This window comes from Acanthochromis polyacanthus, chromosome 20, assembly GCF_021347895.1.
Source record: "Acanthochromis polyacanthus isolate Apoly-LR-REF ecotype Palm Island chromosome 20, KAUST_Apoly_ChrSc, whole genome shotgun sequence".
NCBI classification, from domain to species: Eukaryota; Metazoa; Chordata; class Actinopteri; family Pomacentridae; genus Acanthochromis; species Acanthochromis polyacanthus.
In genome coordinates, this window is record NC_067132.1 from 11,671,117 (window position 1) to 11,685,742 (window position 14,626).

The window sequence follows — 14,626 nt, forward strand, 5'->3', positions numbered from 1 at the left end:
TATATTAATACATATATTGACCTTTACAGTTGAGTGAATGAGTTGTAGCCAGTGTGGTGTGTTTGAGGTAACGGAGCCCTTCCTCCTCAGTTAGTGAAAGGGCCATTGTGGTAGACAGCCAGCTGCTCTCCTATCTCTCTCTGGTCTCAGTGACGGTTAATGAGATTAGCTGTTCGTCTAAGCCTGCGTCAGTGCAAAGGGGTCAATCACAGGATTAACACCTTGCTTAAGAGTTGCATCACTTTATTAGACTTTTTTCCTCTTTACTTTGACTTTAGCGCAACTGGCTCTTTGTTAAAAAAAAAAAAAAAATTCCAGCCTCCAGAGCATGTTTAGCGCCTGTAAATGAGATCTGGTTGCACGAGTGGAATATTGGATCGCATCATGCTGCCTTGGGACTGAGTCGGTCAGCCGCTGAATGAAGCATCTTCCAGGGGGAGAAGAGGAGCAGGGGCAGCCAGAGAAGTGAAGGGCTGCTGGGCCAACATCTTGCCTGCTGTGGCAGAGTCTGAGACTCTGGACAAGTCGCCCTCATGCCACTTGTAAATAACAAAGTGGGCGATGATAGCACAGTTGGCAAAGACAAGGCTTTGGCTGATGGAGAGGCTCTGGTGGATTCTTTGATAAAGGTAAGTTGCTCTGAGTGTTTACTTTTTATTTAGGCTGTTCAGGGCAAAACAAATACCGTGACACAATTTTGTTGTATTGTTGCATTTATATTTTGGTGGTATGTAGAAATATCACACATTTTAGAATTTTTAACATCAGAAAAAATCTATGAAGTTGCTACATTTTATAAACTGCAATCAATACATTTTATATGTGAAAATGTGTGACTTTTAGAACTACTAAACAGCAGTTTAGTATTGCATGGGAGTGAAAAATGTACAAAAAATAACGGTTTTGTTTTACCGGTTATATCATCTTCACCATGTTAATATTCTACGGACCGAACACACACGGATCACTGAAACATCTTTTCCCCCCGTGGCTAAAAAAGCACTCTCACTGAAAAGAATTTCCTGCTCTGCTGCATCTTTAGGACTCTTCTGTGTTAGATAAAGCCAGGACCATGCCGAGCATTTTCCCCAGTTAACAGCATCCATTCAGTTGTACTATGCTATGTACTATACTGTTATGTTTGTAAATAGCAGATTTATGTCATATTTTTTTCACAAGGAAAAATGTTGCTTTTATATATATGTATATCTATACTAAATGTAAATTTTTCTTGATATAAACAGTTTGTGAGTTGCACCTCTATAGACTTGGATTGCTGTTTGTAGCCACAAATAGACAAAAAAACAAGTAACTATTGGTCATGGTGTGCTATGATATATTAAATAGTGTCACATTGAAAACAATGGAGAAGCACAATTATTACATGATTAAAATTCGAATTAACAAATGAGAATCTACACAAGTGGAATGTCGCCAAACCTGATTTCATTTTTAATTTTTTTGGACAAATTTCCTAAATTTAATAAATGTAAATTAACAGATAGTAGAACATACAGTCAAAAATAATATGGCATAGCTGTAGTTACTTTTGTTGCTTTCCTTCCTCTCCTCTCCACGCCATGAAAATGGGTCGCATGTACTCTGTGTGCACAAGGTTGTTTTGGCTTATCTCGAAATAGATCAGTGATTATAAGATTATTTCTAATATTTTTAATGAATGGAAACCCACCTGCTAATCCTCCAAGGTTAAGCTAATGTTAGTGATGAAACAATGTGTTGCCATATAATATAGATCATAAAACCAGAACTGTAGCATTTTCCTTATTTCCCTGTTCCTTATGTCCCTATTGTTTAAGGAGGAGCCACACATTGATGCTGATACTGGTCATCATTTTTCAGAAACAATTCAGAGTTTTTTTTTCTGTTACGATGCTCTGATTACATGATGTGTGTTTGCAATGTGTTCAGTAGTGGATAGCTGCTCAGAAACCAAGTAGATGCACAATACATGATTAGGATTAGTGGTTTAGTGCATGCTTGAACAGGACATGTGGACAGTGAGGGCATGTCCATACCTATACAAGACAAAGAGGGCATTCCTCTTTAAGGTCTAAGTTAAAGATGCAAATTACAGATTTTACCTTCAGAGTTGTGTGTTTCTGAAATCTTTGTTGCCTGTTTTCCCTCCCTCAGGTGGTGGCATGTTACCGGCATCTGGCCTCGTGTGTCGGCAGCTGCACTGACAGCCTGCAACTGAGGGATGAGCTGCGACAAACACGAGAAAAGGCCCAAAAGTTGGCCGTGGCCATCTGTCATCATCTGACCTCACACCTCCGGAACAAGAGCCTGCCGGAGGAGCAGCGGAAGGAGATGGAGCTCCTCTGGGTGGCCTTCTCCTCCAGCCTAGAGCTCCTCCACGTTGACATGTGCAAGGTTTTCAAAATGGGGGACATTTTCTCCCTGGCAGACACTGGTACCCTGGTGCAGACTGGCCTACAAGGTAAAGGGAATCCCTCCACATAGTGTTATATATGTAAATGACATTCAGGAGGTAGAATGGCTGAGGAAAACTGGTAAATAATATCAAATAGTACTCAACCTGGACCTGTGATATGACAACTTTGGAGATAATACAGCAAGTGTTAGTTTATAATCTGCAAAGGTATTGAAATTTCACTGATTATTTTGGTGTAAAAGGCATTTTCTTAAATCACTGAAATGATTGAGCACTGACTTAGACACAGATGTGAAAATGTTGTAATCATAACCAAGTATTATCATAAATAACAAAACTTGTGTGGAACTTACTGTTCAGTCATCACAACTGTGATTTTTAAATTGGATTTACTTTTAAAAAAGGGAAAGCTGTTCCTTGATGATTCCACGGTTCGTTGACCAAAGCAAACTTTAAATGATTGACCTTGAAGATCAACACTTTCTGTGATATTTGTTAGCATTAAACTCTTATATTGGCTTTGGTCAAATGAGCTTAGACATAATAGTGCAAACACTCTGCTGTTAAAATATATTCACAATACTGATCATAAAAATATGCAGTTTTGTGTGAGTAACAAGATATGTGTACGATGTCAGCAACCTATTCCATTTTGGAAGCTTCTACTTTACATTTTTATTTTTTAAATTTTGGTCACTAGAAAGCTGCTTTCCTTTTGCTTTTATGTTTTCTTATTTTGCTATAACTGTGGTCTTGTAACGTCCAATCATCTGGCAGACTTCTAAAACATTTCTTCAAAAGATGTATAGCTGTAACAGTTATTTTTAGCCATATTGACGACATGGCTGTATTGCATTTGGACTACTACTGATTATTTTTACTGTTAATTATTCTATTAAAAAATGAAAATAAAAATCCTTCAAAAATGACATTAACCAGTTAATGAATGATCAAAATAGTTGGCAAATCTAGACTTTTATATTAATTCCACAAGCCACTTTGTATTGTTGCTGTTTACAGTGTAATAGTGCTGTATTTGTTCATTTCTGTTTTTTCATCCTTGTGCTTATTACTATTATTATTATTATTATTATTATTATTATATAAGTTTAAGAGTTGCTGCTGCTGTAGCTATGTAAATTTTCCCTGGTGTGGGGAACAATAAAGGATTCTTATTTTATCTTATCTTAATTAATTCATTAGTTGTCAATGAATTGATTAAATGTTTATTCCTTGCAGCTCAAATGATGTCAGTAGGTTTATCAGACTGATCCAGGATAGATGCTCATAAATATTTGAACCGATATTCATGGCTCCCAGAAGATGAACCCTACTGACACTGGTAATTGCCTCACCTTCCAGTGGTGCCACCATGAGGATTACATTTGTGTTTTTGAATGAGTTGTATTAAGATGGATCCCCCCCCCCCAAATATTCATGTTCCCCTCAGGATGAGCTGCAGCCGCTGGCAGGAATATTTTTTGGGTTTTAGTTTCTTGTACTTTGGTTCCTCTTGGTTTACTTTTTGTCTATACCGTCTTTATATTTACATATTTTCTGAAAATTATCAAAGGTTGTACTATTTTAAATTTGTGCCACAGTTTATGAATGCTTTTTAACACTTAAGTCAGTGAAAGTGACTGATTTTCATTTTACCAATGCAGGAGGAAGCAGTGAGGTGGCAGCTCGAGCGCTCAGTATACCAGACCTGAACCAGGCCCAGCCTCCGGCCCTCCCTGCTGGCCTGGAGAGCCAGGAACAGAGCACCCTGGAGCAGGAGATCAGCCAAATTGACCACATGATCGATGACATGGAGATGAAAGTGAACGTGTTGCGCTGGATGGTGGAGCCCCACGGTCCACAGTATGCAGACCCACTGAGCAGCACCGACAGCGCCTCCCTGGCTCTGCTCTCCATGGACGAGGAGCGGCCCGGACACCAGCCTCTATGCCAGCGCAGTCACATCTTTGTGCTCTTATTGCTGTTTGCTGTTGTTTTTGTGGCAGCCACTTTATCTGTCTGTATATTCCTTTTCTCATGAACAAAACCTTAATATGATCAAATTGTTTTTCTGTACAGCCTCAGAAACGCTCAGTAACACTGTAAAAAAAATGCAAGCTTTGCATGTGCAGTAGTTTACTCTTTACACCTTATGTACAAAAACAGTTTTGTAATAGCAACTAAATTATTTATTTAGAGCATAAAATCTACATCTACACTGAAATAAATGTGGATGGAAACCAGTTAATGCAAATCTGCCATACACTTTAAACTATCTTAGTGAATAAAGGGACATTAAAAGCACATGGTGGCCACTGAGAACTGAGTTCATCAAATGTAAGTATTATACAGATGATTTATTTTATGTTTATTTTTTAAAATACAGCTTTTATTTTCCTCTACTTTCTCCTGATTAGTCTGTGAAAGGAACAATTTTGAATTTTAAAAAGAGGCCAGGACACTTGTCACGTTTTGCTCCTTGCTGCCACTGAGAAGAAGTAGATGCTGATGCTTACCCTTGATATGCTGTGATAACTTTTTAAAATTCATTAACTATTTTGTATATAATCTGTGTTGTAGAGAACTTAGGATATCTAGTTTAGTTATGCAATATAAAAGTATCAACTTTGATAAGACACTGTGTCATTTGTCATTCATTTTTACTGATTTGCACCTTAGGAAACAACATGAGCTGTGCAGAATTGAAGTGGTTTTGAACTACTCATTGTACTAGACAGGCTTATGTGGCTTGTGACCTACTGTAAAACTCAAAGGAAAGCTTGATTATGCATTTATTGGACCTCGTAATTTAAGCAATGAAAGGATTCAAACTTGCCCCCTTCCACCCAAACTCAACAACATACAAAGCCGGGGACAGGATCTGTATGTAGGCTCATGGCTCAGACATACCCACTCTAACTTTATCAGGAGCTGTAACATCCTCACTCTCATAGTTAGATCTCATGGGAGAATTTCTTAACAAATATTTATATTACTTTCAGATGACCACGAGAACACTACATCTTGACATAGCCAACATGCTTTTAGCTTCATCAGAAAACAGCATAACAGTGTGAAACGTGTTTACATCACAAAGATACTTTGTGAAATTTTCAGGGAATGTCTCCTGAAGGTTTTGTGAAACTTTTAGAGGGCCTTCAGGGAAAGTTCCTTCAAAGTCAAATGTAAACCTTTCAGGAAATGCTCTGCGAAGGTTTCACAAAATAACCTCCAGAGTCCATAGGAAACCTTTACATAAAGATTCCCGAAAGGTTTTACAAAACAACCTTAAGGAAACGGTTCAAGGAGCCTCAGGAAATGTTCTCCTGAAGTTTTTTCATGAAACCTTCAGAAAAAAATTCACAGAAGATTCACTGAAGGTTTCGCATTTTGTCATACCTTAAGAGGACCCTCAAAGAAATTCTCCGAAGGTTCTGTGAAGGTTCCCTGAAAGTTATTCTGTAAAATGTTCATGGAACGTTTCCGGAAAGTTTCCTATTTTGTGAAACCTTGAGAAAAACTTTAGGGAAAGTTCGATGACAGTTAAAAGCAAAACTTTCATGAAACTATCCCTAAAAGTTTCACAAAATAACCTTCAAGGAGCCTTCATAGAACCCAAAAGAAATTATTAGAGCACTTCATGACCCATGCAAGGAACTTCAGAAAGTGTTGCCTTAAGACTCTCTCATGGTTATTTTGTGAAACCTTCAGTTTCAGGAAATTTTCCCTGAAATTTATAACAAATAACTTTGAGGGAACCTTCATAGAACCTTCGGGAAAAGTTCCCTGGTCCTCGAAAGGTTTCCTTAAGGTTATTTTGTAAAACTTTTAGGGAATCTTTATGGACGCTGGAGGTTATTTTATGCAACTTTTGTGAAACGTTTCCTGAAAGGTTTGCATATGACTTTCAATGAACTTTCCTTGAAAGTTTCATAAAAAGTGAAACCTTCAGTGAACCTTCTGTGAATTTTCCCTGAAGGTTTCTTGAAATAACTTCCAGAGCAGGTGTCCTGAGTTTCCTTGAAAGGTTTTCTTGAGATTATTTTGTAAAACCTTTAGAGGAACCTTTATGGAACGTTCCTAGAACGTTCTACAAACGTTCGTGTTTGGGCAGTACAATCAGACCCGCTCTTGGCGGTATTGTTCCGTCTGTGGGGAACAAATAGCAGTTTTCAAGATAAAAGTCCATTACTTCTTTCATATTTTTATTGGGGCTATGAATGCATATGTTCTCACTGTTAGGTGAGCTCTATTCACCGCGTTTCCTTTTGAAATCTACAACTATGGCATCATGCCCGCCCAAATCCGAAAAAATTGTTCAGTTTTGTGACATTCCCTTGAGACCGATATGTGCGCTTTATTTTGAAAGTCCCGACGGCGGTTTGCTGATGCTGCTCCACCCTTGATGCAGCGGGGCAGAAAATAGGTGAAAAGTGGCGATACAGGGGCAACAGGGGCAGTTAATCGTTTGAGGATCTTCGCGGGCGGAAGCACAACGGTGACAGAAGTTTGTGCTGCGGGACACAAGATTTAATGGCGGCGCTGAAACAGTGTCAGACGAAACTGAAACTTCTAGGTTTTAACCAGACAAGGAGGCGGTTTGACAGAGCTTTGGATAGAGACAGAACCTGCAGCTTGGTGGCCGCTCCGTGGACCGTTTCTTCAGCCATGTCGAGACTGACAGGTGTCCGGACCTCAGCGTGCTTCCATCGTCTTTCCTCTCTATCTTCTGGCTGCTTGGAGAAGCCGCCGTTGAGACGCAGACTGAAGGTTGACAACATTTCTGCTGCAGCACAAAGGACCGCCAGAGGTAACATTTTATAGTCAGAGAATTAAATGTTACTTTAAACACGTTTATGAGGCGCAACAACACAGTTTGTGTCTATTTACGGTGACACATTAACTTATAAACTGTATAAACTCATTTCTTCTAAGCGAGGCTCTCACTCACGCGACACTATAAAATTCCTATTTTTACTTTTTTTGAGAGTGAAAGTGAAAACTGTTAATGCATGGAGTTCTTTACTTCTGTCATTCCTTAAGTCCTCCTTCTACAACTACGTAGCCCCTCAGCTTTACAAACCACTGAAAATTATAGTGTTATATATCATGAATCAACAGTAATCAGCTCATAGTGAGGATAATCCTGCTCCCTTTGCCTGCTGCCTCCAGGTGAATCATTCAGAATGAGCAGCTGCATGAAAGTACACCAGGTTACATAACTTGTGTCTACCACGAGCAAAGCACTCCTAATGTTTTGCTGTTGGCTGCAAGAGTGAACAGAAGAGTCTTCATGCACTCCCAGCATCAGAGGAACTTTATTATTAACCGAAATGTCAACACAACATCTGGGAAGTCCTTCCCTGTGTGGCTAATCTGGCTAAAATTACCATTGGTTTTGGTTAAATGGTCTGAAATGTATTTACAGTCTGAAGATGAGGGACATTCAAAGATGGTATGAGCTTTTAAGAGCGATTTGAAGCCAATGAGCAAGAAAAGAGTGAGTTAATGTGTTTAATGTTGCCTGTTGTGATTCCAGCCTGAACTCAACAGTTGTTTGCATCTGTTCGCTTCGCTCTGGGCTCACATATGCTGCATTTTGATACAGTCAAATTACCAACAAAGCTGTTCTCGAGTATGTAAAAGTGAATAAAACACAGCCCATTAACACTACATGATTACAGGCAATCCTCAGCTCTTTATTGATTATATAACCACAATGATGTCTGACAAATTCACCGTACACGAGTTTAAAACAACAGCTGTGATGAGAATTTGGTGGCGTTTTCTTGTGAAATGGTCGCTCAGAGAGAAAGTCCTGGTCGCACACACTCATTCATGCTGGTCTTGGCAGCTGTGTGGTTCATTGTTTTTCATAGACACGCAGTCTTCATCGTCAAAGAGATGTGGATGACAGTAGCTCAGCTGTATTTAAACTGCAGATACTTAAATAGCTTGTTTAGAGTGTGACTAACACCAGGAATTATACAGTCATGGAAAAGTGAGCTGTCTTTGTGGTATTGTTTTTTGACAAATCAAAATACACTGTGCTGACATTTGAGGCTTCAATTTACTGAAAAGGGACACAATATGGAATGGTAGTTGCTAGAGGTATGGACCCGTACTTTCCATTTGCCAATCAGATACGCGAGATCTGGTCACGTGACTCCCGTTAGACGCTGGAGATACAGACCCGTAGCATCGGTACTACAGGTACGGACCCTAAACCTAACCCTAACCCTAACCTTTGCTTACCTTTCAACAGTTTGCAGTGGTTAGCAGCTTCTTGACTCGCGAGACTCACGTACGGGTCCGTATCTGTCTGGCAAATGGAAAGTGCCTTATCCGTAGCCCACAGGCTACGGGTACGGGTCCGTATCTGTAGACACTACCGTTTTAAAACAGGTCATTGCTTCTGTGAGCCTGATCGCCTTAGGCAGGTTGTTCCAAAGCTGAAGGGCCCTGATGGCTAAAGAGTCGGCTTTGAAACAACAAGAAGGGCCCCACCTGAGGATCTAAGGCTGCCAGCTGACTCATATGGGGGTCAACATTTTAGTTCCAAAACAAACAGGGAGCAAATGGATGGAAGTGGTGCTTTAATGTGATGCTGAAACCAGTGAGGAGTCAAACAGCTGTGTTCAGATTTAGTTAGCAAAGATCAGCTCTGAGTGTGAGACCATCAATTTAATTCTGGAGATTATTCTTAACAGCCAGAAGCAGGACTGGACATTTTATTATTTCTAGTTCAAAGCATAGATCTGAATCAAATGTTACTGCCAGATTTTGCAACAGTCGTCACGTTAGCAGACAAGGAACTAAAGCTGCTCTCAGTTTGACTGGTACAGTATAAATATCCACTGTAGGAACTGTGGAATGGAAACATGTTGTAAACGAAAAATTCCTTACTGTGGTCACATCTGGAAATGGTGATACACAGTTTACATGAATGAATATTTAACATAAGGTCATCTGAATTGAGCAGTGTACATTAATTAGCTCAGATTAGCTTTCATTTATCGTCTAGGTTTTGACAGTGCCTTGAGATTTTGCAAATATGGACAGAAAATAAGACAGAATACAGACTATTAAAGATAACTACGCATAGAATACACCACACGTTCTGGTAAACACTTGTCGATCAGTGTTGGGTATTTCTAAAGTCAAACCCTGATGTTAAATCTGAAGTGTTTTCAAAATACACCACAGCCCAGATCTCACACTGTATTCACATAATATTATTATGTGCCTCTTTTTTTTTTACAGGTGTGTCATGTAGAACACCAGATATGAATGAGTGTGAAGTGCTATTATATAAGGCTATGTATATAATAGTCTAAATATTTTTTTAAAAAATTATAGAAGTACAGTTTAATGCAGTTTTTGCAACATGAAAGAATGACATACTACAGCATGTAAAGAATGTGATAATCAGTAGCATGTCAAAAGATGTAAGACAGCTAAAGTGGTTACATTACATCATTCATAAATAGACATTACATTAATATTTCTGCTGAAGATACAGCCTTAATAAAATGCATATTAAAATTTACTTCAATGATAAAAGATAAAAGTGCAGACGGCTTAGATAAAGAATGTATGGTTTGTAATATATGCTGTTTCTTAACAAAGGTTACAGGGCCAAAAGTTAGGTTCAGCAACAGAATTATCTTCAGTTTAATTTTTGACAGTGTTCTAATAGATATTGTAGTGGCATTCTGCTGAAGTTCCATTTTTTTATTGATGATAATATATAGAATGATTGGTAATAATTGATTGATTTCTTTATTCCAGAGCTAAGAACCTCAGTCACAGTCCCCCAGTATGATCTGAAACCAGATGTCCCGAACTCTGAAGGCCGGAGGCTGTTTTTCGATACACATGCGGTGGTGCGACTGCTTGAAGAAAACGGTTCAGCTTTGTTCTGTTACTTCAAAATTTTAACAATACAAACTTTCTTTGTTATTACCGTGGCCTGTAGATTTCTGTTGCAGAATAACGTGCTGTCTCCATCAACAGGTTTTACTACTCAGCAAGCTGAAGTGTTGGTTAAAGTCCTGGTGACGATGACAACCTCCAACATGGATGTTATTTATACTGACATGGTAACCAAGGTGCAGCAGGTGAGACTTTAGGAGGAAGTTTAGACACTCTACATGTAAGGATGAGGAGTAAACACTGTGTGCAGCCTCTGTTTTTTTGTCTTCTGTGTGTCTCTGGTCCTGTAAACAGGGTTTCTGCAGGGCAATAAAAAGCATTAGTAGTCATTAAAGTGATGTTGTGAAAATTAAGGCCTTAAATGGCATTAAAAAGCATTAAATTTGATTCTCAGTGGCATTAAAAATTCTTTCTACAATTTTCAAGAAAAATATTTAATAATAATAATTTAATAATATGTAATTATAAGCTGAGATTTGTCAGATATGTGCATCTGCGTAAACATGCTGAAGCACTGCTATAATTGTTGTTTGGAAAGTGGATGGACAACTGGACCAGGTGGCGGATAGCTGGGAAATTGGGAAATGCAAATTCTAGCAAAAATGGCTAGAAAACGTGGAATTTAGAGATTGACTACAGCTGTAGGTGGTCAGGGGCGGTTCCTGGATTTAGAAATAGTGAAATGTCTTTTACAAAAAAAACAAACCCGTCTAATTTGTTGAGTTCATGGTCATGGCATTAAATTTTTACAGCACAGCATTAAAATGGCATTAAAAAGCATTAAATCTGACTGGCTGATTTCTGCAGAAACCCTGTGTAAAGGTCACTGAGCCAAGGTCAGTGTGTTTATCTTCAACATCACACTTACACTACGAGAGCACTACTAGCTTTGTAGGTGAATACAAATAAAGTTTGGTCATGTAATTAGAAAATCTTGAGACTTTTGCGAGCATTAAGAGCTGACTTGGAAATGTAGTCTCAGTGACAGGAATGTCTGAGGAATCTGGTGAAAAAGAGCCAATAATTCACATCTCTCTTTGAACGCTTTTGCAAGATTAGGATTGTAGACACTATTGAGATCGATTGTGTAAAGTGCAGACAGAGCAGAAATAAAATGGCAAAATTGTCATTTTAAAATAAAAATGTATTTTTTCTCCCTATGATGTTTTAATGCACACTTTTATTGTGATATGATCATAGCAATAAAACATCCAAACAACAAGAAATCATTACTAGAGTTTACAGTAACTTAACTGGGAAAGTTAAGGTACTATAAACTCTAGAAAGAAGTCCAGCATTGCAACACCATTGAGACTTCCAAGTGCCACCCATACTGACTTAAGACTTTTATTTTTTTTCTCAGATGCCATTTTTGTTTAAAGGAGATACCATCCTCTTTGTGTCTTTAGGATTGCCTCCATCCAGTTAAGCTACTTGCACTATAATACTTTTCTTTTCTAACTTTCTTTATATCTGATGTGATTTTGGCAGGAGATCGTGTTGCAGCGTGTGATGTCTCAAATTGCAGCTGTAAAGAAGGACATGATCATCCTTGAGAAGAGCGAGTTCTCTACTCTGCTGGCAGAGAATGAGGTAAAATGTTCACCAGGTAGCTTAAGCTGTTCCGGAAAAGTGATGGTTGCATCTGAGCTCATTTCTGGTCTGTGGACTTCTCTGGTCACATCCATGTAGACAAACAGCAGTCAGATAGTTTGTGTTGTATTTGACATCATCAAAGTTGACATGAACTGAATTCAGCCACTAAGCATCATATTACAGAAAATGAATGACTATACAGTATATTTGTGTCACCGTTTCCTTATGTTTGCAACTCAGGGTTTACAGTATTTTCACTTTTCCCCAGAAACTCAAGATCCAGTTATTACAGCTCAAGGTCCAGCTAGCTGTAAGTGGTTACTGTCATTTACTTTAACCAGTTCCTGTTGAAATTGCAGAGCTTTAATATTAAATTTACCTTTATTTAGTGCATGATTTTATTTTAGATAGTTAGCATTACTTAAAATAAACATTTTAACAGTCGCAATGTTTTGACTTTCCTTTGTGTGTCTCCTTTACCACGTTGCAGGACGTCATGAATCAAGTGCGTTCAGACACTATTCTGGACATGAATTTGGAGAAAAGTCGTGTAAAAGAACTGGTAAGTGTCAAATGCTCAACCGTGGCACAGACTGCTTATTTTCCTCATGTTCTATCATATATAAGATAACATAACATATGATCGAGCAACTATCTCCATTTTTATCTTAAAGTGGTCCTAAAAAGACTACTATTTATGTTTTTAGAAAGCAGAACATGAGAAGAAGCTTCTAGAAGCACGAACTGAGATCATGGAAATGGTTTGTATACGTGTTGAACACCGACAGAACATTATCTGTGTAATATGTGATCATGGGGATACAAGGATTTGGCCTAATCTCCATAGCTAATCCAAGTTTTTACTCTGCTATAAACATGCAGTCTGGTAGGATTTTATTGTAGCTTTTCTTTATTTCCTTTGTATATTTTTCTTTGTACAGACGGCAGAACAGGATCGCCATCTGACTCAGACAAACATGAAGATAGACACTGAAGTGGCCGGTTTGAAAACCATGTTAGAGTCTCACAAACTGGATACTATCAAATACCTTGCAGGTAGGACGAAGCACTTGGTTATTTTGGTCCGCAATTGTAGCCTGAGGACATGTTGAGTCTTTTTTAGTGGGGAAGAAGCTTTTTTCAGGGACCTGTTTTACCCATCAAAGGCAAATGCAACAACATTTATACAGTGGATATGCTTGTTATTCTGCACGTCTCATTCATATAGGTACAGCCTGTGCACTTTAAAGTATTCATTTAAATATGTTTCAGTACTTTATTGTGCTAATTTTACAGCTCTGCTTTAAACACACATTAATAAATAGTTGCTAACACTTTAGGTGAATACAAGTTGAGTCAGTAAGACTCACTGAAGCCAGTAGACTAATGATTTTTGTTTGTTTTTTTCTGTCTTTCAGGTTCAGTGTTCACCTGCCTCACTGTAGTGTTGGGCTTCTATCGTATTTGGATGTAAACAGGACCTTGAATCTTGACTTATGTAACCTGTGGCAACATTTGAACGTTCAATGCATCCTCCAAATCGAACAACATTTGAAGACTAACTGTTTTTCACTCTGACCTCACTTTGTTGGATTAATTTGCATTTCCTGGTGCAATCGTGGCGTAGTGGTTAGCACTTCTGCAGCAAGAAGATCCCGGTTCAAATCCCGGCTTAGGTCTGGGATCTTTCTGCATGGAGTTTGCATGTTCTCCCTGTGCATGCGTGGATTTTCTCCGGGTACTCCGGCTTCCTCCCACAGTCCAAAAATATGCTGAGGTTAATTGATCACTCTAAATTGTCCTTAGGTGTGAATGTGAGTGTGATTGTTTGTCAGTATATGTAGCCCTGTGACAGACTGGTGACCTGTCCAGGGTGTCCCCTGTCTTCACCCGAGTCAGCTGGGATAGACTCCAGCACCCCCCGCGACCCTAGTGAGGATAAAGCGGTGTATAGAGAATGGATGGATGTATGGATGGTGCAGTCGTATTCTTTTCTCAGAAGTACAAATAATGGAAGAACAGCTCTCCCACCTGGTCACTGGTGGACTTTTTGTCCTCTTGCACAGTTGTTTTTTTTTTTTCTTTTTGGTGGCCCGTTGCTATTCCCAGGCTGCTGGAACAAAGCTGATAAATGCACTTAATAAAAATGTTGTATGTTTTATTTGGGCTGACACTGTTTGAAATTGAATATTAACTTTTTTAATGCCATGCATTTTTGTTCTGTGCTTATATTTCAAGCTGTAGCTACTGGAGATAAATTTGAAGATGTAACTGAAGGTTAAGGTCTCTGGTACACAAATACAAATGTTTAACTTGGTTTCAGAAATGCTTCAAAGATTGTTGGACAGATATTATTTATTATTTGAATACAGTTAATAAGTGTAAACTTTGTGTGAACAATTAGTTTTTATTTGTGGAGTTGTGTAAAGCTGATGTTGATTTAATGTGTTTGGGTTTTAAAACATATTGAGAATCCGTAAGTAATAAAGTGATGAGGAACATAATGTGAGTTACATGTTTTGCAACTCGGTTACCTAGAAAAGTTTTTTTTTTTTTTGTACCAGTGATATTTGCCATGGTGAGCAGGGAGTAGTTTTCAGGGGAGAGTAAAGTTTTCCTGAGGTAAACATTTTTCACAAAAGTGAATGGCAGATGTGCCAAAAAGTGATCATGTACCAT

At 38.5% G+C, this 14,626-nt stretch overlaps 2 protein-coding genes across 2 annotated transcripts; both read left to right on the forward strand.

Annotated features, from left to right (window-relative positions):
* Window positions 1-138: 138 nt before the first annotated feature.
* rgs9bp (regulator of G protein signaling 9 binding protein) lies at window positions 139-5,052 on the forward strand. Its single transcript, XM_022200252.2, has 3 exons — window positions 139-629; window positions 2,155-2,461; window positions 4,081-5,052. Exons 1-3 carry the CDS (start codon window positions 534-536, stop codon window positions 4,455-4,457), a joined length of 780 nt encoding a protein of 259 aa, XP_022055944.1. The 5' UTR covers window positions 139-533; the 3' UTR covers window positions 4,458-5,052.
* Window positions 5,053-6,804: 1,752 nt separating this feature from the next.
* Window positions 6,805-14,451, forward strand: mcur1 (mitochondrial calcium uniporter regulator 1). Its single transcript, XM_022200267.2, has 9 exons — window positions 6,805-7,226; window positions 10,208-10,324; window positions 10,433-10,536; window positions 11,843-11,944; window positions 12,216-12,257; window positions 12,438-12,509; window positions 12,655-12,708; window positions 12,889-13,003; window positions 13,366-14,451. The coding sequence occupies exons 1-9, from the start codon at window positions 6,950-6,952 to the stop codon at window positions 13,419-13,421; spliced, it is 939 nt and encodes a 312-aa protein (XP_022055959.1). The 5' UTR covers window positions 6,805-6,949; the 3' UTR covers window positions 13,422-14,451.
* The last annotated feature ends 175 nt before the right edge of the window (window positions 14,452-14,626 follow it).

Coding starts and splice junctions, on each gene's coding strand:
- rgs9bp (XM_022200252.2), top strand. CDS start 534: ATGCCACTTGTAAATAACAAAGTGGGCGATGATAGCACAGTTGGCAAA. Junction 630..2,154: donor TGGTGGATTCTTTGATAAAG/GTAAGTTGCTCT, acceptor TCCCTCCCTCAG/GTGGTGGCATGTTACCGGCA. Junction 2,462..4,080: donor GGTGCAGACTGGCCTACAAG/GTAAAGGGAATC, acceptor TTACCAATGCAG/GAGGAAGCAGTGAGGTGGCA.
- mcur1 (XM_022200267.2), top strand. CDS start 6,950: ATGGCGGCGCTGAAACAGTGTCAGACGAAACTGAAACTTCTAGGTTTT. Junction 7,227..10,207: donor AGCACAAAGGACCGCCAGAG/GTAACATTTTAT, acceptor TCTTTATTCCAG/AGCTAAGAACCTCAGTCACA. Junction 11,945..12,215: donor CTCTGCTGGCAGAGAATGAG/GTAAAATGTTCA, acceptor ACTTTTCCCCAG/AAACTCAAGATCCAGTTATT.